Source organism: Chelonoidis abingdonii, chromosome 9 (genome assembly GCF_003597395.2).
Source record: "Chelonoidis abingdonii isolate Lonesome George chromosome 9, CheloAbing_2.0, whole genome shotgun sequence".
Lineage (NCBI taxonomy): Eukaryota > Metazoa > Chordata > Testudines > Testudinidae > Chelonoidis > Chelonoidis abingdonii.
In genome coordinates this window covers 40134456-40161602 of record NC_133777.1, presented here as the reverse complement: position 1 = coordinate 40161602, position 27147 = coordinate 40134456, and the positions used below count along the sequence as shown (strand labels likewise).

Here is a 27147-nt window from a genome sequence, read left to right as displayed (position 1 = left end):
CACTATTACTGAAAAATTGCTTATTTTATTTTTACCATAATTATAAAATCAATTGAAATATAAATATGGTACTTATATTTCAGAGTATAGTATATAGAGAGTGGTATAGACAAGTCATTGTCTGTATGAAAGTTTAGTTTGTACTGACTTTGCTAGTGCTTTTCATGTAGCCTGTTGTAAAACTAGGTAAATATCTAGATGAGTTGATGTACCCCCTGGAAGAGCTCTGTGTACCCCTGGTTGAGAACCACTGTCCTAGGTGATATGGTAATACATATAACAACAACTTGTCACAAGGGACACTTGGGGCTGGATGTTTATATGATTCTTGGAAACAGTTTGTATGAGCAATCAATGGAAGTATTCAGGTACCATGAAGAAGCTGAATGGCATAACCAGAGCAAGGTTGATGGTAACATTAATGTGTTGGCAAGCTCTTCAAAGGGTTCCCTTTATACCAACAGCACTCCTGTACCATCAGATTGTATTGTAAAATGCTAAACCTGAATGACTCCCTTCCTCTGCCCACAATGTGCTGCCTTTTCTGCAGTGGTATAGGGTGCACTAAGAGGGCTATCTGCTGGAGTTGGGGAAGCTCCTTCAGGAAGAATAGAAAAGATGGGAAAAAAGTTCCTGTTGCAATTCCTCCTTTCCAGGTCTCTTGGGGATGGTGGCTCATATGATGTACACCCAAGTTTTCCAAGTGACAGTCAGCCTTGGACCAGAAGATTGGAGACCACATTCATGGGACTATGGCTGGTCCTTCTGGTAAGTGTCTCCTTCATTTAGTATCTTCATCTCACTCTTGAATTGTCTGATTATGGATATCAGTCCAGGGGTTACAAACATAGTCTTAAATCTCCAGCAAATTGTATATGCATTTTCAAGTGCAAAAAACACTTGTAGTTGATCATGGACATTGGATTGCATTGGCTAGTTATGAAATTGCAAATAAAAATCATTATATATTTCTTGCAAGTCAACTGCATCCACAATTACCACCACTGATAGCAGTTCCATTAAGTGTATACATTTGAATTAGATGCCATAACATTTCTGAAACTCTTGGTTTCATTCATTTACAGTAAGGGCTCAATTGTGCCTTACAGGGAAATTTTCTTTAGAAACTGCAATGCCCCTATGTGGCAGTGGGAGGCATAGCTCTTTGGATCTCACAACAGCACTCAGGGGGAGTTTCTTGGAAGGTTTGAGACAAATCAGACAAAGTGTTTTGGAGAGAATTTAATGTACAGTGAGGAGGGTTGGTTTTGGAAAGAGTCCCAAATTTATTTTGCTCATGAGATAAAAATACTGGCTTGGCCTAGCAGCCCCCAATATGTTTTATTATTCTTCCCTTTATGGGAACTAGCACATTGGACTAGTATAGGAGAATTTGGGGAGTGAGGAATATTTTAATCACAGGCAGTTTTCACAACTTTCAACAGCTTGCATTGTCCTGTGGAGCCTGAGGAAGGGGTTTCCATTGTAATTTATTGCATTTTAATTTTTTTTAATTACTGAGTAATTTTAATTCTACTCCCTGAATCAAGCATGTGTGGACACAATCCCTGCAGGCACCAATGCAAGAGATTATTAATGATCCCTCCACCCACACATCCATCCCAAGGCAGGTGGTTATTAACCCTCCAGGATCTGAGGCAGGATGTTCTTAGCCCCTCACACCTCAGTGCAGTTGATTATTAGCCCCTTCCACATTGTGAGGCAAGGGATTAGCCCTCCTTCTCTTCCAAATCCCACATTCCAATGCAGGAGATTTTTAGCCCCCCACTCTCCTCTGCTGGGATTAGCCCCCCCACACAACTGTTATCCCCCACAATCCCTCCTATGTTCCAGTGCAAGGAATTATTAGCCTCCATCATCCCCTTTAGAAGGGTTATCAGGAGACTATTGGGGCCCCCACCCTGGTTTCAGAACTCACTACGCACCAGTTCATTGTTAGTCACAAACATTGGATTTGCAGGGGCCAACTAATTGTGAGTGTCAGTTCAGTGATGAGCAAGAAGCAGCCTGACACAGCTGTGAGGGAGAGGCTGAAGGTGCCATGGCCCAGGTCATGGTCACTGAGCATTCCCAAACCTTCACACATTTATTTAAAGTATAACCAAACTTTCAGTTTCTTTGGTGTCTATTGATTGTTTATGTTACAGCTACTGTCTTCTGCCAAGCTTCCCTGAGTGAAGGGGACACATTATCATGCTTAACAACATTTTTATCTCCATGGTAATGACGCCATTCTGGAATATCTCCTATCATAGGCCCTCCAAGCACTTTAGAAACATCAGATCAGTCCCAGTGTCCCCTGGAAAGGGGTGCACATCATCAATATTTTTGTTCTGCAGTTTGGGAAACTGAGGCCAGAGGTCAAGTGGCTTCCCAAAGGCCACGCAACAAACCAGAAGCACTGCTGAGAAAAGAGCCCAGCGCATCACTCTCAGGTCCTTGCTCTGACCATAAAACTATGTTACCTCCTTCCAGATTAACACAAACATAATTGCCTAACAGACCGGACAACTGTATCTGCCTCTGAGAGTGGCCCACATGGAATGCTTTAGAGGAGAGTGAAAACTAAAAAACCCCACATGGCCTTCAGGCCAGTTGTGAGGTGTTGTATGAAGGGGAAGTTCCTTGGGGATCAGATGATGCCTTGAAGTATGAAGTTTGATTACCTCTAAGTCAGCAACATAAATAGTTATTATTTATAGCTTCCGTTTAAATCCAGTTCTAGTGTTTGAGTGTCTGGCCTACACAGCAGGAAGGCCTACCTCCCCCTACTGAAGAAGTACAGGAGAGGAAAGGTCATCTCATGACTGGGCTTTAGAGGGTGGGTGTTTTGTTTCTGACTATGTCACACAGGAAGCTTGTGACATTAGTACAATTGCATAGTTTTAAATTGATTCAGTCACTTCTGAAAGATGGTGGGGGGAGAACACCACCCTTCCTCAAATAGGAGCTGTGGGAATTAATGTTCATGAAGTGCTCTGATGTTATAGCAATGGGGACATATGAGTAAGTAGACTAATTGCAGCCAGTGTTATGGAGGTGCAGGTCATGACAGCATAGTTAATATTGAGCTGATTTTTGCACTTCAAGCAAGAATTGGAATTCAACCTCCTAGTTATATTTAAAAATCAGTTTAATCTAATCTGAGATTACATACCCATGTATTTATTACATTGCTGCAGGGCAACATTAAGGTTGTTTGGATATCAACTGCACATTTCCAGATCTTACCCTGTCTGGATTTTTTTAAGTTCCACTTTAACTCAGAATTTCCAACATTTTTCAGATGCTGAATTAATGAAGATTTAAGATCTTTAAGCATAGCTCCAACTACATTGCAATAAAAATCCCATGTACCAAATTTCAGAACTCACATCAGCTGACTCAGGCTCCTAGGGCTGGGCATTAGAGCTAAAAAGAGCAGTGTGGCTCTGAGATCCTGCATGTGGGTGGGTGGGTCTACATCACAATTTTATTGCCCCACAACCCAAGCCTGGGAGCAGGAGTCAACTGACCCAGCCTGGCTGCATTACAGGTTCTTTAGTGCAGTGTAGACATACCCAGAGAAACCTGCCTTGTAGTCTACCCTATAGCTCAGTGCTCTCTCCTGCAGTGTAGGAAACCCCAGTTCAAATCCCACTCCAACCTTAGGCAGCAGAGGGAGCCACATTGTGGTCTCCCACAGCCCAGGTAAGGTCCCCAATCACTGAATTATAAGGTGGGCACCACCTCTTCTTACTGCTGTTTTGTGACTAGCACCAAAGCCCCAAAAATACAAATAAAAACCTGACTAAACCATTCAATGAATTCATGTCACATTCATGAATAGTTTTAGGTCAACTGAAACTGCATTTTTGGAGAATAAACTATTCATTTGAAAAATGTCACCCCACTCAACTGTGACATCCGTGTTACCAGACAGGACTTCAGTGCCAAGGATAATTGTGGCCCAAGTTATCCTGCCTTGCATTAGAAATCAGGCCACAGAGCTGAATGAATAATTACTGTTTCTAGTTCAGTGGACAAAACGAAAAAAAACAAAAGAAACTCACCTTATTTCAGATTAAACAAAATGTTGTTTGATCTGAACTTAAATATTTTTGGATTTTCAGTGTGTTACATTACATCTTGGTATGGGTTTTTAACCCTTTTAAAAAAAATCCAGCTAAAAATTCTTAACAAAATGTCATTTCAAACTAAAAAGTCAAAACATTTTGGAAATGTTGAAATTAATTGTTTTGAATATTTTTTTATTCAGCTGAATCCACTGACCCAAACTTATGAATAGTTTTGTTTGACCAAGAATATATATATATATTTTTTTGGTGAATAAGCTGTTGGCTGATCCAAGCGGTCTAGCTCTAGTCAGAGTTCTCTTGAAGTAAAATGAGTCAAACCTGTTGTGGTAGCCACAACAGGTTTGTCCCAGGATGTTGGAGCGACAAGTTGGGTGAGGTATCATTTATTGGACCAACTCCTGTTGGTGAAAGCCCAGCTTTTGAGATTACACAAAGTTCTTCTTACATCTTTGTTAGTGCACCCATCTTATCTCTCTAATGTGTTGGTCATTCCTGACCACGCTCTATTTGCATGCATCTCTTGCCTCCAGAAACTTGAGGTGGGCTGCTGTCTTAACCCCATTCTATCTGCTGTTTTTTTCTTTCCACAGTCTGGCGTGGGGTTCTTTCACCTGCTGCATGGCTGCCTCAGTCACTACATTGAACTCTTACACTAAGACTGTAATTGAGTTCAGACACAAGCGCAAAATCTTTGAGCAGGGCTTTCGAGAGGAGCAGACCTTCCTAGACCAGGAGGCAATCAAGTACTTCAGAGAAAGGTCAGTGCAGTCAGTCTCTGAGTCAGTGGAGGTTTTTGTGGATTCTACTGCTAGCCTCAGAAAGTCTGAGATCTCACCCACCTCAGTAGATTTGGGTGGAGTCTGAGAAACTTGAAGAACCATGTTAAAGAGAAGCCCATAGGATTCTGCTTGACTTGTGTTTTTTCTTCAATGTTGTGAAGTCCCCACACGTGCCACTTCTTACGTCCTCATTAAAGGCAGACTGGCAAGCTCCCTATGGCATGTATCTGATTTGCAGGCAATGTTGCAAATGGAAGCAAAGACTTTTCTCCTAGTGTGAGTAGCCTGAAAGTCTTACACCAGTGCTCAGTGTTTGGTGAAAATGACATTTTCCCTTTGTTCAAAGGAAACTGCCCCTGCTCTGAGAGCATCTGCTTGCAAAAAGCAGTTGAGAATCCAGGTAGTACGGATGCCTAGAAATGGGTTCAGGCCTGCTGGGATTCAATAATGTGATTGGCTTCAGTCTGTAAAATGTGTTCTCCATTGCAACAGCCAGACATTGCGCTCTGACCCAGGGTCCAAAGTGTGCAGCCTTTGGGAGTAGGGACAACTGCATACTCCACCAGCCGCTCCACCCAGAACACATCAGACCCCCTCATTATTCCACATACTCCCTGAGACACCCACTTACCACCCGTCACCCTCAGCCATGCATGCACACACAGAACTGGTCCTCCTTCCCCTGTACACACGCCTCACCTGTCAACCCCCACCACTTGTGGGCACACCCCACCTGCCATGGACACCCCCTCTCCATTTCTCATGGCCCTGCCACACATCCATACCACTTCTCACCCCTGCCATGCACACACCTCCTCATTCTAAGGAGGATGAAGTCACCTCCCTCCTTCCCCAGCATGTGCCCCAACCACTCGCACATTAACACGAGCACTCACAACAAATACTTAATTCCCTTGCTGCCTGCATCCACTGCCCATCTCCCAACCTCCACTCTCCAAGCTCGCAAATGCACAACTCACCTGACCCCACCACACACAAACACAGCCCGTCTTCCTCTGCATACTAATACCCTCTATCCTCCTCCACATATACACAAGCCACCTATCCCCATCCAACACACACTTTTCCTCCATACACACACTCATCTTTACTCATAAACACATGCACCCATCCCCCTCTGCAAGTGTGCCCGCTGTTTGTCCCCTCCACACAGTGCTCATCCACATTACCCCACCCATCTACAACCGCCCCCCATGCGCTGCAGCCTTCCTTGCATACACCCACTGCTCCTCCTCGCCATACCCCACACACATCCCATGCATCCTACTTACTGCCTACAAATCACATGCCTCTCCACACCCACTATCCACTCCCCTTCACACACAGCCACCATCCATCCTCCCCACTTCTGCTACCCATCTCCCTCCACACACAACCACCACCCACTGCCCATTCTTGCAAGCACTCACACACAGCCCATCCATTTCCAGTAATACACACATCTTCCCACAAACACACACCAGCCTTCCATTATGTACACATGTAACCATCCCCTCACAACAACCTGGCATCTTCTCCACACACTCCCCCAACAAATCACCCACCTCTCACATTCACATGCCACCCAACCCTCTTACTGACACACTGCCCATGCTGCCCCCCCCCAACATCACCCAGCACAAGCTTCCCATATTCCTTCCCGACACTGCTCATCCTGCCCACAACCAGGACACATATACATGCTCTACCCATCCCCCCAGACACTCTAGGACATTTCCCTCCCACCACACACACACACCATACTCCCCCACACCTCATGCATCCCTTACACACCAAGCATCCCTCTCAACACATCACACAAACCTCCTCAAAAACTCTCCTCAACCCCCCCCCGTACACACACACCACCCATCTCCATATCATACCCACCACTACACACACACACACCCCTCTTCTCTTGTCAATCCTCTACACGTCAAATACACACCATCCCCACACACCACCTGTCCCCCAAACAGGTATCTTTCTCCACTCACATACGTACACTGCCCATTCTCCATATACACACCACTCATCAGTTTAGGTACATGCCGCCTGTTCCCCTACACACACCGACGCCTTGCAAACACACCACACAAATACTACCCTTCTCCCAACATGCACACTGCCCAACTCCCTACATGCAGGTCAGCCATCTCCCCTCCCATACACTGCCGCTCTTCCCCCTACACAAACCACCCATCCCCTTCCAATATGCATACCACCCAACCCCACTCACCCCCACTGCCTAGCCTCTCCTCCAGACACACTCCATTCATATGCCATACACATATTTCCCTCACCCTCGACACCTCCCATCATCCTCATGTAACACCCATTGACAGGGTACATATCACCCCCCAAAACACACAAGCCACTCACCTGCCCCATGCACTCATATCACCCATTCCCCCCACAGCGCATTCCTCCTCACACACACTGACCATCCCTCTACATGCACCCCCACACACACACCGCCCCCTCACACACACTTCCCAGCTCCACCCACCTACAAGTTTCCATTTCACCCTCACATACCCATAGCCTGTCCCCTAGATGCCTAGTGCTCATTCCCCTCCACACACACCCCACCTCTTCCCCAGTGTCCATCCCTCTGTATGCAGACTGCCTACCTCCTCACACACAACTCCCTACACACACTGCTTAGCCTCCCCACACAAACACCTATCACACACCCCTCACAGCCCACCTCTTCCTCTCACATGCACACACACAGCCCATCCTACCAATCCTCCACACTTACAAGCTGCCTATCCCCGGTATGCACATTACCTATCTTGCCCCCCCATACACTGCCCCTTCCCCCTCACACACATTCATTGCCTTCCCTACCTGCCTGCCTATCCCAAATACAACCCATTCCTTCCGAACTCATCCATCCCCCATCCTCCTTCCACCGCATGGCCCATTTCCTCCCACACACCCTCACCAACATGTATTTTCACATACACACCTATCTTCCTCACACACCACCCATCTCCCAGCACAAACATCAGACATTACCCCCCAAACCACCCATTTCCCCACCAACACACCACACATCCTGCACAGACAATGCCCTCACACACACACACACACTTCTCAGTACATAGGCATTGCCCAGCTCCCCTGCACGCAGGCCAGCCATCATCCCCCTTGCAAATCACCCACGTCCCCTACACAGTCCTACTTCGCTCAACCCCACTGCAAACAGAACCCGTCTCTTCCCCTCCCCACATACGGAGCCCATCCTTCTCCCACAGTGAAGCTGCTCATCCCCTTGCATGCTCATGATTCATGTCACACAGACCAGCCCCATTCCTCACCACAAACGCATAGTGCCCCATCTCCTGCTACACACTGCTCAGCCAGATACACGCACTGCCCCTTCCTTCTTCCATCCATCCATTGCCCATCCCCCCCAGACACTCACACAGCCCCTTGCTTGCCATGCTTGTGGCAGATGAAAAAAATCAAAGGAATTCATGTGCCAGCATATCAGCTCCCCACATAGATCAGCAGAGTTTAATCTAGGACCATTAGATACACAGCACAGACTGCTACCCTTGAGCTAAAAGAGTAACCCATGAGATGGCAGCAGAAGTAGGTTATGATCGTCCATAGGTCAGCTGCTATAGAGAGTGCTGACTCCTCACATCAAACAATATCAGGATAGCTAAGTGCCCAGCTATGGGTCGAGCAGGAGCAATATATCAGAACAGCCAGCTAGCAACACCGAGCAGACTAGAGTAGTTGCTTTCATTAGCAACCTATAGACCTGCCTTGGGGTCACCTGGTTAGACTGTGGATTTGGCTGGGCACTTAGTACTTGCAGCTAATTATTTCCAGTGACTCAGGCTCAGCACACTCATCACAAACAATTGGTTACCTTTGTGAGAATGTCCATACAGCATGGACAAACACACAGATTTGGCAAACTTTCTGAAAAGCAGGGTGGCTCAGTGGCTGAGATGGAAGCCGGGCATATGGGAAAGCTAGGCCCTAGTCCCAGCTCTACTGGAAGTGACCTTATATAACATCTGTTTTATTCTATCTGAAATTGCAGGAATACCTGCCTGCCTCCTCAGGTAGGGCAAAAGGGCCTTGCTGTTAAAAAACCCCCACCATGAAATGCCCAGAAATATTGATGTCAGTCAGTGAAGGAGATGAGATGTGAACTAACGGCCTCCAGATTCCCTGCTCAGTGTACCTTTCATTAGCTTAAAAGATATCCGGATGGGGAAAGCTAATAAACAGGCTGCTCAGCAAGACATGGGAGCACATGTTTGGAAGCAGTGCATTTTCCCATAGGTGAAAAGATATTTTGATGGCAGAGAGCAGGAGGGGAATGAGCTGTTTTTGTCCTGGCTGGAGACATGGTTCTTTCCAAACACTGGAGCTGCCTCACCAGGGCCAGGCAGCATACTTAATGCAGATGGACTGTTCAGAGATTTTGGCAGCAAACCTATGACAACTTCTACTCAGCCAGTACAAATGGTGATTTTCAGAGGCTTATAACTTGACCACATTTATTTGTGTTTTATTAGAACAGTAAAAGGCCCCTCTGTGACATCAACTTACAAGCCAAATTACAAGCTGCAGAGGTGCTAGAGCTCTTTTTAAAGACTGGTCTTAAAAAAGTTAGTATTGTCAAATTAAATTTTGGTGAGTCTTCCCAGAAAAATTCACCCCGAGACAGAGAACAAGAATGGAATTTTTTTTCCTGAACTGTTAAAGTGTGGCAGAGTTATAAGTGATTAAAAATGGGATTATAATGGGAAGTGTTAAGCAATTTTATATAGCATCACTAGCAGTCCTTCCTGCATGATAAACAGAGCAAATCAGCTGCATAACAGACTAACAGTTCTAACCCTTGCACGTTTATTTGTTTTGATGGTGCTTTTTATCCCATTTGTAGCAGAACATTAGAAATGTTGAACTTTCCTTAATGCTCAAAGTTCCAGGGTCACTATTTCTCCCCCTCCGAAATCCAAGATGCTTCTAGTTTGCGGAAGAAAGCAATAGTCTACTTAACCTTTTAGTGGGACATCTCTTGGTGTGGGGACCCCCTAGCTGTAGGTATTGCTCTCCAATCAAAAGTTCACTGGACTGGGAATGTGGGTTTGGATTGCCTTTCAGGAGGTAGTCTGGAGGAAGAGCAAAAATGTGTGGGTGACTACATCAGAACTGCTCAATACATCACATCCTGTGCTTGAAGCAGACATTCTACTTCTAGGTCTCCTCCCTACATTCAGGGCATGCTCCCCAAACCAGTCTGTTGGTGTTTATAATGGCAAAGATATTCATGAAAGCATGTAGCCATCTCTCATTTAATAGCCTCATTCTCCCCTATATGGGATGACTTCTTTAGGGAAGAAGGAGGTTTTTCCTCTAGCCAGAGCACACTGGCCATGCTGCTGTATGCCTGGCTCGGTACTGGATGTTCAGATGTTCCTGCCTGGGAAGATCAGAACCTGGATGAAGATTTGTTCCAGGGTTTTTGGCAGGGGGCTTTTATCTCATCATCCTTTGGGTTGTACAGTATTATGAAGACATTGAGACAAAGAACGCCTATCACAATTGAGACCACTCTGTCCTGCAGCCACACCCCCAAGTACTTCCACACTGCATGCAACCCAACTGTAGACCCAACACTCCTGTTCCACACTCATAGACCACACCACACACATGCCTTGCAAACCCAGCCCCACCTGCCACATACACACCTCTACATGGCCAGACACACCCACATTACACACATGTCCTGCAGACTCAGCCTTCCCCCTCCACACACACACCATCCCATCCATACATCAAACCCTCCCATACCACATATGTACCCACTACACACATGCCACTCTATACACTTTCCAGACCCAGACACCCCCTTCACACACATGCCCCACCATACTCACCCCAAACACTGCCCAACCCCTATGCATCCTCCAGGCCCAAACCATCTCTTCCATATACAAATCTCACCTTACACCCAAACATCTCACACTCCCTCCAGAATCAGACAATTCTGCTTCTGACATCTCACCACATACCCCAAACACTCCCACATCTCATAAAAGAGAATGCTAGACATGTAGGGCTGGAAGGCACCTAGAGAGGTCATCTAGTCAAGTCCCCTGTGCAGAGGCAGGACCAAATAAATCTAGACCATCCCTGACAGGTGTTTTTCTAACCTGCTCTTAAAAACCTCTAGTGACAAGGATTTCACAACCTCCCTTGGAAGCCTATTCCAGAGCTTAGCTACCCTTGCTGTTTTGGTATTTCCAATCCCTAACAAATAGTTAAAGCTTTTCCTAACTGTATGCAATCCCCCCACACAAGCACTCACACCCCCTTCCTAGCACATACATATCCCAGAAGACATATCCTCCACACACGCTTACCCTGCCACAAGCACTCCTTATACAGGTGTTGGGATAATTACAATCTTCATGTAATTTTTTTTACCATTAAGTTACTATATGTACTGAGCCTCAATGTCACCTTAATTTCTTTTTATTTTAAAGTATTAAAAAAATTCATGTGGATGCTGAACAAGAAACCCAAAGAGAATGTAACCATGTGATATTTCTAATAACCTGAAGATACACAGTAATTAATCTGAAATCACTTGTTTTTAATTGTAACTTTTATTGCCAGATTCACCAGGATGCTCTGGATAATTTCTGCCAGTCAGGAGCAATGCAAGACAGCCAGCATGTACTGGCTAGTTACTTTGGGTTTACAGATGCTTTGTACCACCAGAAGAGCAAAAAATCAGTTAGTGTGCATCCCTTTCCCCACACCTCCTCTAGCCCTTCCTCTCATCTGTACACATATACATGCCTCAAATTCTCCCTCCCTCCCGCACTTTCTACATTCCTCTGCACACCCCCCGTCAAATTCTTGTTTACTCCTGCACACACCCCTCCATTCCCTTATGCACACATTCACCAAATATCCCTTCCTCCTATTTCCTCTCAAATTCTCTGCATGCATGTTTGCACACAGTTTTTCCCACCTGTCCCCACATTCCCCTGCACAGATGCACATGAACACCCCCTAATTTCTCTCCTTCCACTCATTTTCTGTTGAGCAGACCTAGTGCAACGAAATTAAGAGAAATATTAACGATTAAGGGTCACGTTTTCCCATTTTTCTGCATAACTGATGTTTATCTTTAGCAGAGGCTGGAAAAAAATAAAGATCACATCCATTTTGAAAGAGCAATTATTTGTAGAATTCTGTATTTTGCAACTAGAGTTGGGTAAATAATGGATTTTTTTGGTTTGCTAATTCTGAACAATTAAATATATGTATGTTTTACATCAAACCAGCAAACTTTCACTTTTTCAAACAAAAAAGTTTTGCATCAAATTAAGTTTTGTTTTGACAACAAAAAACAATTTTGACAATTTAATTTCTTTAATGTTTCCATTAAGCTAAAGGAAATTTTGAAACAAAGTCACTAACAAAAATCAAAATGTTTCATTTTGAAATGCCAAAAGAAGCATTTAGTTTTCTGGGGGAGTAGAGGGCATTTGGTTTGGGTATTTTAGGTTCTTTTCCCTGACCAAAACAGTTAAGAGAAAACAAATTTGCAAAATGTTTTGGTGTCATCAAATCTGTTAAACTTTTTCAAAGAATAATGTGAAAAATTTTGCCCAGCTTTAATTGCAACATTATTCTTTAGCCCCTGCTGAAGACAAAACTGTCAGTTATGAATAATAAAGGCAAAATCACTATTAACTTTACATGTTTGAAGAGTCTGTTATTTCATTACTGAGATCTCTGGGGTAGCGGGGGGAAGTCTAACAGTTGAGTGCTAAGTTTCTTAAGGGACCTATTTTCTAATTAGTTTTAACTCAAACTAAAACAGATTTACTTGCATGTTATCAGAAAATTCATTTTATATGCAAAGAGGAAACGCTGTGCATTTATGGAGGATGTCTATTTTTCATGGTTGCATCCCTGCTCTAAGTACAAAACTCAACTCAGGTCATAACTATGAAGCTGGGACCAGTGCTTCCATAATTACATAGTTCTGGAAGACTTAGCCAAGTTGTTTGTCCTTAGGCTGTGCCTGCAAAGCTTTAGACACCTTGGCATAAACACTAAGGGGGAGATTTTCAACAGCACAAATAAGAGTTAGGCAAAACTGACCTTTGTACTTTTGAAAATTTCCCCCAATGCTCCCAAAACGGAAGTGACAGGATGCTAAGAAAGCTTAAAGCAAAAATCAAATTAGGAGCTACTCAGAATTCTAAAGATTAGATATTACTACAAAGTCTAGTGTCCCAGGTGCTCCCAGATTTTATAAATAGGAGGGTCACAATGAAGTAAAGGGCATAAAATGTTGAGTTCAAGCCAACATTGTCAGAGCAGAAGAACCTTCTAAGTAATGGCTTCTAAGCAAAGCAAATTCTCCCTGCATAAAGCAAGATGCCTCCTGGGAGAGAAAGCTCTAGGAATGTTCAGAATGGAACAGCTAATTGAGTATTTCACCTCATGCTGCTCTAGGCGGTGTGCAACTTTAGGAGGAGTCCAGCAATGGAGAGAACTATTCCACTAGGTTCCACCAACTTTACAATTCAGTCTGGTTATATTACCATATATTATTAAAACTCTCCTAACCTATTTCCTAGTCTGTCTGTGCCATACTTGGATTCACAACATTTCTCTGCTCTGGTCTTTCCTCTGATTCTAAATACCAATAAAAGGTTCCCACTATCTCCTTGCCATGGGGCCATCCCCTGAGAGTCTTTCCAGGACTTAATCACAGACCATAACCACTCCAGGTCTCTTTCATCAGCACCATGTTTTACTGTATTCTTCCAGCAGGCCACAGCCTGTAGCGTTACATGTATTTACATTGCACAGGTAGTTTCCCCATTTGCTTCTAGGGACAGGCACAATACTAACAGCAACCAGTACTATCTCTCTGCCTTGCTTCAAGCTCCCTCCTCTTTAACCCATCTTTCATGTCAATTTATATAATCTCACCTGCTGGGATTGTTTCCCTGTCAATTAGCCTTTCCGCTGTAGCTCTACTCAGTTAATTGACACTCTGTCAACTACCTGTCTTCCAATTAAGTCCCAATTAATATATACAGGTGGATATTAGAGTGACAGGGTGATGAGTTAGCTTCTTACTCAGCTTACTCTGTTACAATTGTTCATAATAGACATCCTCGCCTGTAAAAGAAGTTACAGGGCTCTGTTTATTGTTGTGACTATTACAATGTAACTAGGTCTACCATGAAGTATTGGTTCTCATGCTGTGGGTAACATAAAGGTGGGGGCTTTAATAGAAATTGAAGTCTGCTCATTGGTTTGCAAAAACAAGCTCAGAACCCAATGGACTGTCCTCTGCAGACTACATTCTATCACTGGTTAGAATGTCATTAGTTTAGAGTTTGGAAAGGGGTCTTCATAACATGTTGTTTTCATTTTTGTAGATGTATCTATATGATTCATATTAACATGATCCTCCTACTGGACAGAAAAGGGACATGGTCTGTCTACATGCTCGCATATATTTTAACAATGTGGTATTTGTCAAATGTGTCCAGTTAAGGTGACAAAGTTGAACCACCGTAACTCACATAGCCTGCAAAAAAGATACAGGATCAGATACTCAGCTGGTGTAGATCAGTGTAACGCCACTGACTTTAATGGCATTACTGCCATTTACACAAGCCGAGAGTCTGGCCTAGAAGCTCCTCAAGATTTAATAAAGCAATAAAGAGTGGGTTTTCCCTCATTTGTATTCATGCACACTCCCCTCAGACAACTACCTCCAAAATAATGCCTAGAGCAGATCTTTAAAAAACCATCCAGACTTGATTTTAAATTTGTCAGTGATGGAGAATCCACCTCAACCCTTGGCAAAATGTCCAGTGGTTACTTGTCCTCACTGCTAAAAAATGTACACCTTATTTCCAGTCTGATTTTGTCTAGATTCAACTTCCAGGCTTTGGATCATGTTATACCTGTCTCTGCTAGATTGAAAAACCAATTATCAAATATTTGTTCTCTATGCAGGTACTTAGAGACTAATCAAGTCATTCCTTCATCTTCTCTTTGATAAGGTAAATAGATGGAGCAACTTTCAATTGGGGAAGTTCTCTAGACTGTGTGATGCAGAAGGTCAGAGTAGATGATTATAATGGCCCTTCTGGGCTTAAAAATCTATGAGTTTTCCTGTGGCTCAAGTTTCTTATTTATAAGAATGTGCCTCACATGACACTTTACATTTACCTGATGTTTTCCCAGCTGTAGCTGTCAAATCACCTGAGAAATGGGAGCATGCAGGACTTGACCCATTTTACAGACAGACTATGCATATAGATTACAATACATTTTTCTGAGGCACAGGGAGTACAGGAGTCAATGGGAGAGCGATCTGCAATTGATTTAGTGGGTCTTCACTAGACCTGCTAAATTGACTGCCAATCACCACTCATTGACTAATCAATCACCACTCATTGATCCCCCGGTAAGTGTAGACAAGCCCTGAGTAAAAGAAAATGTTAATAAATTGGGGAGGGTTCAAGGAAGAGCCACAAGAATGATTAAAGGACTAGAAAACTTGTGTTATAGTGTGTGATGAGTCTCACTCATCACTGCAGCACCTCCTGCCAGCTGTCATGGGAATTAGCTCTGCTCACCAGAGCAGCCTCCTCTGGTGGTGCCTTAACACCATCACTTTTGTTCCAGGACCCACACCACTCCCAGGACTGCAGGATCCACTTCAGTGACACTGCCTGCCATGCCATACTTTATGTTCCCCCCTTCTGGGGCACTTGCCATCTCTATCCCACCACTACCTCAGTGGCAATTGCAGTCCATCGTCCCGGGGCTTCCCATGCAGCTCCAACACCTTCTTCTGCCCTTACCTCAGGGTCTCAACCTGCAGGCCCTAGCAGACAGCCAGGAGCTCTCTTTAGCTCCCTGAGTCCCTGACTGCAGCACTGCTCTGTCCCAAGTGCTAGTGCCCCTTCCTCCTGCTAGAAGCCTGGTCTTCTCCCCTCAAGCTCCCATCAGCTACTGAACTCTGCTCTGTCATGCAGCCTTTCTTATATGAGCCTGTCGGGCCATGATTGGCTACTCCTCTCAGCCTCTTTCTAATTGGCTGCCTCTGTCGCAGTCTCCATAGGGCTGCTTTTAACCCCTTTTCTGCCGGTGAGGGGCAGCTGCCCCTCCACACAATGATAGACTCAAGAAGCTCAATTTATTTAGCTTAACAAAGACAAGGTTAAGGAATGACTTAATTACAGTCTATGGGGAACAAATATTTAATAATTGGCTCTTTAGTCTAGGAAATAAAGGTCGAACATGATCCAATGGCTGCAGGTTGAAGCTAGACAAATACAAACTGGAAATAAGGGGTACATTTTTTAGCAGAACAGTTTACCAAGGGTGGTGATGGATTCTTCATCATGGCCCTTCTTAAATCAAGACTGTCTGTTTTTCTAAAATATCTGCTCTAGGAATTATTTTGTGAGAGTTCTCTAGCCTGTGTTGTACAGGATGTCAAACTAAATGGGCACAGTGATCCCTTCTGGCGTTGGAATCTATGGAATTCTAGCTTCATTGAAGGTGATGTCAAAATTCTCACAGATTCCAGTGGAGCCAAGATTTCACCCTGAGTCTGGGAAATTTCAGCCCAAAAGGTTACAGGTTTGGAACATTCTGAACAATTGGAAACAAACGTTAGAGTTGAAAGAATTCTGTAAACCACTAGAGAGTTTGCTCCTGTTCTCTTTATAATAATTACCTTCCAATATGACCATTTCCTATAGTCTCATGTGCATGTAGCATTTTTTCTTATTGTGTGGGCTCTTAAGGAAAAATTACTAATGTACTGTAATCCTTATTGTTTGCAATAGCTTCAGGTGTGTGCACAACCAGATATGAAGATTCTGGCCAGGAGTTTCAAAAGAGATGCTTAAGGTTTGGCTCTAGTGTCTATATTTAAGCATCTAAATAAATTCCCTGATTTTCAAAAGTATTGAGCACCCAGTAGCTGCCATTGACAGTACAAACGATCAAGAATTTCAAATTTGATTATTCGCCTCATATTTGCACACAAGGTACAAGTGCAAAGTTCTGCCTTGGATTTATTCTGTACTTTATTCTGCAATGCATGGAAGGGAACATCCGCAGAGCTGTTCCTTCTGGAAAGTTACATGGACTGGCATTGAAATGGTGTAGCATTAACATACCCACTTCCAGCACATGTACTGTACAATGTTAGTTCCTGCTGCTTAGATTCATCATGAAGAGTCAGGGAATGGGAGAGACGCAGCCCGACCCCCCACCCCCATTCTCATTCCCATTCCCCCTGGGCTCTGTACATACGCTTTCCCCTGAGAAGGGCAAAGCCAATGGAAACAAGTCCCTCCTGAGACCATTAGGATCACCGTAAAGGGCCTGGCTGGCTGTAGATGGCGGAGCCCAGGTACGTTGTGCTCTTATTGATTTTGACCCTTCCTTTCTGTACATTTGGGAACAGCTGTTGTTTCTGTTAAAGATGCTACTTCTATATTCTCTTTTCCAGGACAAAGGAGGAGAGGGATGAGGATGGGGATCTGAGGTTACAGTGCCTCCATAGCTGCTCCCCAAATAGTAAGTGACATAGCTCTCCGTGTCTAATAGATGCTGGTTTGTGGAACCCTCAGAATGGTTCCTGGGAATTTGGATTCAGGTTAAAGCAGGGAGGTGGGACAAATACATGTTTGCAATTTAATCAAATAGCCACCATGGAAGTACAATTTTAATCAGATAGGAATAATGAAAAATAACTGAACTGTGCACAATTCCATGACGTTAACTTTAGCTGTGCATACAAAGCAATGTTGTCCTATGATGATATACCATACAGTATCTCTAGCAACCATTACTACAGAGACATCTATTTTTCAAGATAAGCACTAATTTAGAAAATTATAACTGTATAATATTCAGTGTGCAATAATAATGTACAACATTTGTACGTGTTTCATCAGCATGTGACACTAATCCACACTGGTGCATGCAGTGAATATCTACTGTTCATACATAAAATCACTGAAAGCAAGTATTATTCAATAATAACTTTAATATGAATGAACTGGGCCAACTCCTGCAGTCTTTCATCAATCACTGCACAGACAAATCAATAGGTCCTTACTTTGATATTATTCAGCATTTATTCAGGCAAAATTCTTAATGTAGCCAATGGGAGTTAAGTCAGCTGTTCTGTCTCAGTGCTGATGAACATGCGAGTAAGGGTCTCAGCATTTGACTCATCATGAATGCTCTTCTTTCCTTTCAATGTGCAGCAAATACAAACACGGATATAGCAACGTGTTGTTTATTTATGGTAAACAGCACTGTGTTCAAAAGAGTCATGGAATTCTCACAAGGAAAGCTGGAGAATCCTCAGCAGAGTGGAAAAGCCTCTTGGAGGGAACGTTGCTTGGCGGAGCTCCCAGAAGTGACTTGGCAACACTAATGAGATTTGGAAACCCACTTCGTCTGTTTTACTGGGATGCAGAATGCACAACCACATCTCAGTGTCCACAGCCATAGATAAAAATAACAAGGACAATGATACCTTTACAGTTTTGTCCTAGCAGCTCCACAGATTTACATTCTCCACGAATGGTTTCTTGATGGTGGTGGTCATCAGATCTACTGGCATTTACTGAGGCTTGAAGGCAGCTTTGGTATCACAAAGGTGGATTGGCACTTGAGCTGAAAGAGTCACATGTCGGCTGTGGATCCATTACACAAACTATACATTTTTTTGAATTTCCACATGGCTAATGAAACAAAACCTATCATTTCTGATTATTCGATTTGTGTTTCTGATTACATCAGTGTAAAATGAATCCTAACCTTGTTCTGGGACACACACACACATCCAAATTCTCTTTCTCTCTAATCCCCTCATCCCCAATATCGTGCACACATGCACAAACACCCCACCCTCTGAGGAAAACACTTGAGAGCCTTGCATTGTGCCTTAAATGTCAACACGTTTGAACTCAGTGAGGTGAGGTGTTCCAGAGCTGAGCCCCACACTGAGAACTCCCCACCCTCAATCCTCAAATTGCTTGAAATTTTGACAACCTGGTATTTCCCCCCATCAAAAAATGCCATTTTGTTGAAAACTAAAACTGTTACAATTCAGGGCAACTTCACCTGTATTCCCCCTCTGTAGTCCAGCAAGGGCTACTCTCAGGCCTCCAGCTCCCCAGAGTTCAGCTCTCTTGGGCAGAAACATACATTTTTCTCTCTCTTGACCAGGGTATTTCCAGGCTCCCTGCCTACTCTGTGAATTCTGCAGCAAAGTCAGACTGCCTAAGCAGGTCTGCTTTACTTTTCTCCTCAGAGATGGTAAACAGTATCATTGACACAGTTAGGCTACAGCCCAGCTCTTTCTCAGCAAGCACATTCATTCTTAAGGTTAAAGCATTCCAGAGAAAACCTATTAAAACAATAAAAGAATCTACATGAATGGTAAGAAGCTTACTAGAGATCACCCCAACTCCAACAAGGAGTCTGGCCAGTGAACAGTCCTTCAAACTCCCACAAGGGGGTTTTCTGTGATCACAAGTTCGTAAAAGCTGTTTCCTCAGAACAAGCACACTCGTGAATCTCTGAGTTACTCGTTTGGGCCATCTTATCCTGTGAATAGGTCCTCTTCCCAGAGCAGAGATGCAAAAGAGCAAGTCCAGAGGTGGGAATTTGCATTTCCCTCCTCCCAAGTACTTCCTAGGAAACTTACTCAAATAACAGTTCATTTTTGTCTTAGCCATTGTTTAGAACAGTGCATTGAAGCTCATAACGCTTCCCAAGGTTCATATTAGTCATGTCTCCTAGACAAATTACATACAATCCCACGATAACACATACATATTTGCATTTTTAAAACAATGAGTTCCTAAGATATTTAAACTTAATTCAACAATGTTTAATTTAATTCTATAAGGTTTGTCCAGGATACGGCAAGAAGTTGCCATACCTGTCACAGAAATACATTGCTTTCCATGAACATTTTGTTGGGAAGCGTTCTCAGATCCAGGATAGAAATTCTGGTCAAAATGAGCAGGAACATGAAACTGGGTTTCCCCACATCCTGAGCAAGTTAGCGCTGGCTATTCTGGAATCAGTCTCACTTATTTTGTGAAAGTTTTGTGTTTGTTCTGCATCAGAAAGAAAACTAATCTAAAAACCTCAACATTTTTCACAAAACAGATTTGTTGTTTTCCAGCCAGCCCTACTCAGATGTTTCCCCCTAGGGACACAGTTTGAACACAGCAGCTAAACGGAAGGGATTGCAGAAGCACACTCTAAGGGGAGTATCTCTCAGGTAACCAGCCCAAGCTTCCGAGGGTGTTTTAGATCAAAAATCCAAGTCAGTATCTTGAGTTGCACCCAGAAGCAATCAAGAGCCATTGCATTTCCTGGAGAACTTATGCAACATCTTCCCTGTGACTAATACTGCCCAAGCATCTGAGAAGCTGCATTGTGCCCAAGGGACACCTTTACAGTGCTCTTCAGGTAAATGTCATACTCTTCCCTCCAGAGCACATTGCAGTAGTCCAGCCTGGAAGCCCTAGAGGCCTGGAGGATGGTGGTAAGGTCTGGATGAGACAGAAAAGATCACAAATGCCAAATGCAGATGAAATAAAGAGTTAACACAAGAACATAAGCCATCATGACATAAACCATCCCAGCCATCACCCCATCCTGGTATTGTAGGGTCACACAGGAATCAAGAGCACCCCCAAATTCTGAAGCTTTCTTTAAAAAGGCACAAAACACTTAATAATGGGGCAGGAACTATCCCTGGCATAGTCTCAAAATCCTTCCTCTAACCTACGAGCATCTCCTCTTTCTTGAGCTTTAGGCAGCTCACTCTCAAAGCCCCCATCTTAAACCAGCACTGGGTAAGCCCAGACATCACAGTGGAAGACATAAATCAGTGTGTCATTTGCATTCTGTAACAACACAGCCGAAATCACCTAAGTAGCTGCCCTGGGTACCTCACGGACATGCCCTTGCCTACCCCTGCTCACAGAAAAGTCTCAGAGCAGAACATGCATTGTCCAGAACTTATCAGAGAGGAAAGAATGGAAGCATCCTAAAGCAGAGCTGTCTGCCCAGTCCGAGCCTGCAGACTAATTAATAAACCTCAGAGCCATCTCAGGCTGCTAATCAGCCTCACAGTATGAACATGGGCCCCTGACCATTGTCTATCTCTAGGGAGAGGTCAGTGCCCAATGAGACCAGTGAAGACTCCATCCCAAACTCAGGCCTGGAGCTGAAATGGAACAAGCAAACCTGAGAACTCCAAATGACACCAGAACTGCCTCGCTAGACCTTTATAATAGACATCCGCACAGAGGGAAGATTAGCAACAGGCTGATAACTCTCCATCCTGCCAGTGACAAACTACAGCTACTCGCAGAAGGGAAACTGGCACCTGACCCTACAGGAGAGACCCACTGACAATCTCAGGCATCAGTGGGTCGAATAGCTCTTACTTCAGCAAACCAACAGGGGCATGAGCACAATTCACAGGCCACAAACGGAAGCTCTTGCAGTATATTCAGAGTGGGCTGAAACTCCCACCAAGGAGACATTGTGTTTGGCCCCTCCGGGCACTGATCCTCCGCCATGACACCAGCCACGCTAGTCCAGATTCAGTGCATCGTGTCTGTGAAGTAGGTGGAAAATTCCTCACAGCACTGACCATGGGACTATTTCAATGCAGAGCCAGATGTCACTTAACTGCCTGTGAGTCAGAGCAGTTCTGCTGCCAGATGTATCTGTACAGAGATATTGGGAGACAAGGTGGCTTTCACCACTGCATACGTGCCACAGTTGCATGGACTCAGCGTACAATCTTGGCCATTAATGCTCTAATTTTTCCCCTTGTCAAACATTTCAGCGTGATCTTTCCATTGTTCTGAGGACATCAGCAGCTAACAAAACAAAATTCTGGGCCATTTCGGCCCTATGTCTGAAATCTGACAGGAGTACCATATACTTCTAGGATTGGCTGGCCACCACTTTCTCAATGGACTTTCCCAGAAAGCAAAGTGTAGAGGATGGGTTGTGATTGTCAAATTAATTTGTATTGAGAGAGGATATCTTGACCAAGAACTTGTGAAGGAGTGGTGCAGGCATTCTCTCCCTCCTGTTTTTATACTGTTAGAGCAGCTGCCACACATCCAGTCAATTTGATCTGCTATGTAGACTGAAAGCTCCTTGCAAAGGGAGACTTTCTGCTCTGAGACTTGGTGAAAGCAGCCTGAGTTACTCCGACAGCCCAGGACTTGGAATAGTGGATCAAGGTGAGACTTGCTGATGGAGCAGAACTCTGGAGGGAGTAGCAGGAAGGGAAGAATACAGAGGATGGGAATAAATTTGGAAGGAGCAGAACTCGTGGCCAAGTCTGAAGGCATGGCAAAGGGTGGGAGCAGGGATGGTACGGATACACAGGTGGCCTGGGTCAGGAGAGAGCAGAGGTAGAGCAGGCAAAGGATGAGGGGAGGATGTGTGGGAATGAGGAAGAGGAGGCAGGGGAAGTGACAATGAGATGACAGGGGGAGCTCTTACAGGAGCAGAGGAGGAGCAAGGGGAGAAGAGGATTAGAGACTAGGAAGAAAGAGAGAGGAGAGGGGCTGAAGGGAAGGACAGAGGCCAGGACTCAAGAGACATGCAGTAGATTCCCAGAGAGCACGGGAAGTAGGACAGGGAAGAAGTTGCTGCATCTGGGCTATGCATTGAGGGAGAAAGGAGATCTGCTCTGATCCACCATGCTAAATCAGCTGTTCTAGGAGACTCAAGAGGGTGTGTGGTTCCAGCAGAGAGAAGGAGTCAGCGTCTGAGTTTGCAGGGAGTGGTTCATAGAAAGTTGGAAAGCTTCTAGCAAAAGAGCAGACCTTGAGAATGGAAGTCAGGAGAGAGGGAGGCGACCAAGGTGGAGAGAGTCCACCAGTTCCAACCAGAGCAAAAAGAGGCCGCTCAGTGCTGTGTTTTGCTCCAGCCATACCAGTGGCTGCTGCTGCTACCAGCCCCTGTGCTCTGAGATGGAGAAAGCCAAGTGGTGGGGGAGTGACTTAATCTTCTGACTAACAGCATTCTGTACTAGGTAAGGGATCTGGGCAGCCATGCACGTCACAACGTTACTCTGAGAAAATGAGAATACAAAGCCCCAACTATTTACTCTGATTAAAGACATGAGTTACCAATAAAGAATTGATGAGCAAACCCAGAGCAGCTGAGGATGATCCTTGGAATAAATATAATTCTGTCAGGAACTTTTCAAAGAACTTGAAAATTCCTTACTTATTAACTTTGTAAGAGAAACCAGAATACCAGTCTCAAAGACTAGCTCTGCGCTGTCAGCAGTGACAGATGTAACCCCAGGCCTGGCTTGTAATCACTGGGGAAAATGTTTATCCAAGTAAGCTTTCTACCATACAGAGAGAAATTTGTAGAATTTCATTACTACAAAAGTTGTATCCAACTCCCCTTTCTTGCTGTATGCCAAATCCCTGTCAGACGTTTTATGGGGTGTGACACAAATGCACTGAGCTTCTGGCCATCTGTCAGCCTGTGTGAAATTAGAGACTCCCTTCTGACAAGAAACATGCCACAAACCCTAACTCCAGGTCAAAATGCACAGTGCAGGTTGAATTACTTTGGGCCAATGTTCAACAGTATTTAGATGCCTAAAGAAGCAGTTAAGAGGTTAGTGGGATTTTCAGAAGTCCCTGGTTTCCTAATGTTGTATGCAGTGTTGTTGTGGCCGTGTTGGTGCAACCTTGCATTTAGCTGTGACACTCAGAGTACCTTTCCCAGACCTAAAGAAGAGCTCAGTGTGGCTCGAAAGCTTGTCTCTCTCACCAGCAGAAGTTGGTCCAATAAAAGTTATTACCTCACCCATCTTATCTCCCTAGTTTCCTTAAGCAGACTTAGGTCTAACACATGTAGGCACTTTGAAATCCCACTAGGCCCTGGCACAGTGCAGGGAGTTAACATGTGAGCCTGCACTCTGTCACCAATTATTCCCCCCCTAGAAAGCTGATTGGGATAATTAAAGGTAATTCACTAATGCAAGCTGGTGATCTTGGGAACTAATGAGCCAATTAGTCCATCACCTCATTAAAGAGGCAGAGGAAGAAGATGCAAGGGGGGAGAAAGGAATAGGGACTAGCCAAGCCTTGCTGAGGCCCTAGGGCAGAGCGATCTCTGCTCCTCTCTGGTACTGAGGAGGTGGTCTAAAGCAGAGGTCCCCAAACTGCAGGGCTCACCCCCCTCAAGGAGCATGCAGAAATGTTTGGGAGAGGGATGTGTGGCTGGGGCCCAAGCCAGCCCCCACGGTGGGCAGGGAGAGAGTGCCACCCAGCTCTGCTTCTGGCCCCGACTATTGGCCCCTTGCCTGGGGCCTCAGTCCCCATCCCACACTCCACTGCCAGCCCCACACCCAACAGGACATCCTGTGCCCTGGACTCAGTGCCCAGGGCTCCACTCCTGGCTCTGCCCCCAGCTGTGGACCCAGCCTCAGCTCCCTTACCCCGTCTGCACCTCCCCCCACCTCCAAGCCGCAGCTCCCTCCCAGCCCCTGCTCTGGTAAGGGTAAGGGAGTGTACGAGGAAAAAAATGTGGGGACCACTGGCTAAAGCATAGGCCATATTGACAAGAGATTGCTGCACCGAACTCGGAAGGGGTTGGTGGAGGGAACTCAAATGGCATGGTGGATACACAGCCAATAGAGTCTGAGCTGGTTTCTGTGGTGCAAAAAGGCAGGAGCAGAGCTTGCCTTGCTACAAGCCCCTGTCTGCTTCGTTAGGCACCTAAATGACTTTGAAAATTAGGCCTCGGTTAGTTAGATGCTTTCTGGTGCCCCTGTGACCGCTGATAGTTTTCACTCTTTACCCGACACTCCAGAAGCTTAAAACATGAACAAGCACACAACGAATGGCCAATGTTCCTTTATTATTCCGAGGAAAGCTTGCAGTTTGGTAATATTGATAGGTACCAATGACAGCAGCCAAATCTTACCTTGAAAACGTACTTCTTTCCGTTAACATTGGAAATAAATCCTGAGAGATAGTTATTGCTCTATGTCCAAGCAGCGATTAATTGTCATTTCATAATTCCCATAAACTGATGCCTCAGTGTCTGAGCTCCACACACAGAGGACAAAGCTCACCCACTGTATGCCCAGGGTTTGCATCGCCATTCTCCAGCTCCTTGAATGTCTGGATCTTGGCTCGTTCTCAGTGAGTCAGACACTGGCTTCGCTTCACAGCATTTTGAAATTGCTTTCTCTGGAACATTAACTTTTGCGTCATTTCCTTTCACCAAAATACCCCCATTGAGACCATATATCTGTTTAGCACATTGCTCCCTGAATGAGGCAGTAAGCTGCTTAACTCTTCACCAAGCCACATTTAAAACCTCATTTCTCACCTAAACAGCAGGACCTTTGTCTTTTGAGGCAAATAGTGTTCGATTTAGCCCCTGCTCCTGGGCTTTCCCTTTCCCAGCATTTTAAGTGGTATTCTGTATATTTCCAGAGCCACACTGCCAGATTGTAATTCATCCAGTCTGGGCCAACTTCTCAGCAGGTTTAAATTGACATAGCTCCATTGATGGCACTGGAACTGCACTGAGTTACACCAGCTGAGGATCTGGTCTCTGTATTTAGACTTGCACAGTTTCTCAGAAAGAACATATTGCTACTCTGGGATCTGTTTTCATGCTGATTTTTATACCCAGAGCTAGATTTAAGCACAGAGCAAGGCTATTCTGGAGGCATGAGTTACTGCCTGTAATCTTTTGTGTCTTGTTTTAATCAGGCTGGGAAATCCAGTTTGTGAAGCTCATGCTCTCAAATCCATCTTCTCATTCTGACTCCCTGCATAAGACTAACCAGCACACAGGCTGGATGTCACACTCTGTAGCAGCAAGTAGCGGAGGGGTTCTCAGTGTGAACAAATGAAAACAATGAATGCAAGTGGGAGTAACACATTCAGTAATATCTCCCTTCAGCAAATGCGGGACTCCTTCTGGTACAATCTCCTGTCACGGCATCCTCAGGAAATGTCATGAGCTAGCTGTATTGATTGTGATACAGTGAATGTAGCCAACAACAACCATTCAGCTCACAGGAGTGAAATGATATGAACATACAGGCCAGATCCTGAGCTGGTGTAAATTGGGGTAGTTTCACTGAAATCAGCAGAGCCATGCTGATTTAGATCAGTTGAGGATCTGGCTCACAGAACTCAATTGTAGCCCTTCAGGGTTCAGCCATTTCCCATGAATGAGAACTGGAACTCCAGGAGCCACTCTGTCTCTGTCATAAACAGATAGCTAAGGGTTAATGTCTATTTCACCTGCAAAGAGGTAACCAAACACCTGACCAGAGGACCAATCAGGAAACCGGATTTTTCAAAGCTCAGGGAGGGAATTTTTGGGTGTGTCTTTTGTCTGTGTCTTTTGTGCTCTGTTGCTCTCAGCTCTGAGAGTGAACTTTTCTCTCTTCAACTTTACCTGTCTTCTCGCAGTAGCATGGGGATGGAATACATTGTCAATAGACTGCAAAAGTCCACATTCCTGACCAGCTTTTGGTACTGGACGCCAGTTCAACTGTAGGCAAATTTACAGCTTGTGACATCAAGGGGTAAATGGTCACTTTGACCTTTGGGTTGATGGTTGGGATCCACGAAGGATTGGTGATAGCTGACACTTGTGCCCCGTGTCTCTCCAGACGGGTAACCTTCTTTCCGCCCACTCTCAAATTTTCCTTGCTCAAGGGGATTTGAGAGGAATCTGGGCCTGGGATCTTTTGGTGTGATGTGGTGTAATGACCTGCACCCGGCGTGGGTTCTTTGGCAGTTGGCTTTATGTGTCCACAGTTCATTACACTTAAAGCATCTTCCAGCTGATGGGTCACTGGGATCGAGGTGAGTTACTGGAGCCTGGTGAGGTGAAGGATAGGGGTCTGTGGCTTTCCTTGGGTTGTAGATGGGGTTTTGGTTGCCCTCGGTTGTAGGTTTATTGTCGGTGTGCCCCCTGGGGTATTCATTCCCCTTGACAGTAGGTCTTCTTGCTTTCTGCCACTTCCATCCATCTGGCTCCAATATCCCCCGCCTCGGTGAGATTTTTGGGTTTTCCATCTTGTATGTACCGTGTTTGTCCTCAGGAACACATCCAAGAACTGCTCCATTTGTTGAGGAGGTGCAGTTTCGTCCAGGGAT

General features: G+C 44.8%; 1 protein-coding gene across 5 annotated transcripts in view; it reads left to right on the top strand.

Moving 5' to 3' along the window:
* Nucleotides 1-27147, top strand: part of GSG1L (GSG1 like) — a 127897-nt gene that overhangs the window by 69305 nt on the left and 31445 nt on the right. For 3 of the 5 annotated variants that reach the window (XM_032794673.1, XM_032794672.1, XM_032794671.2), the window contains 2 exons: nucleotides 657-768; nucleotides 4691-4858. In XM_032794673.1, the coding sequence (XP_032650564.1) occupies nucleotides 657-768; nucleotides 4691-4858 (280 nt within the window). Of the gene's footprint in view, nucleotides 1-656; nucleotides 769-4690; nucleotides 4859-17438; nucleotides 17507-27147 lie in introns of all 5 variants that reach the window. The other 2 variants (XM_032794674.2, XM_032794675.1) reach the window with 2 other exon arrangements.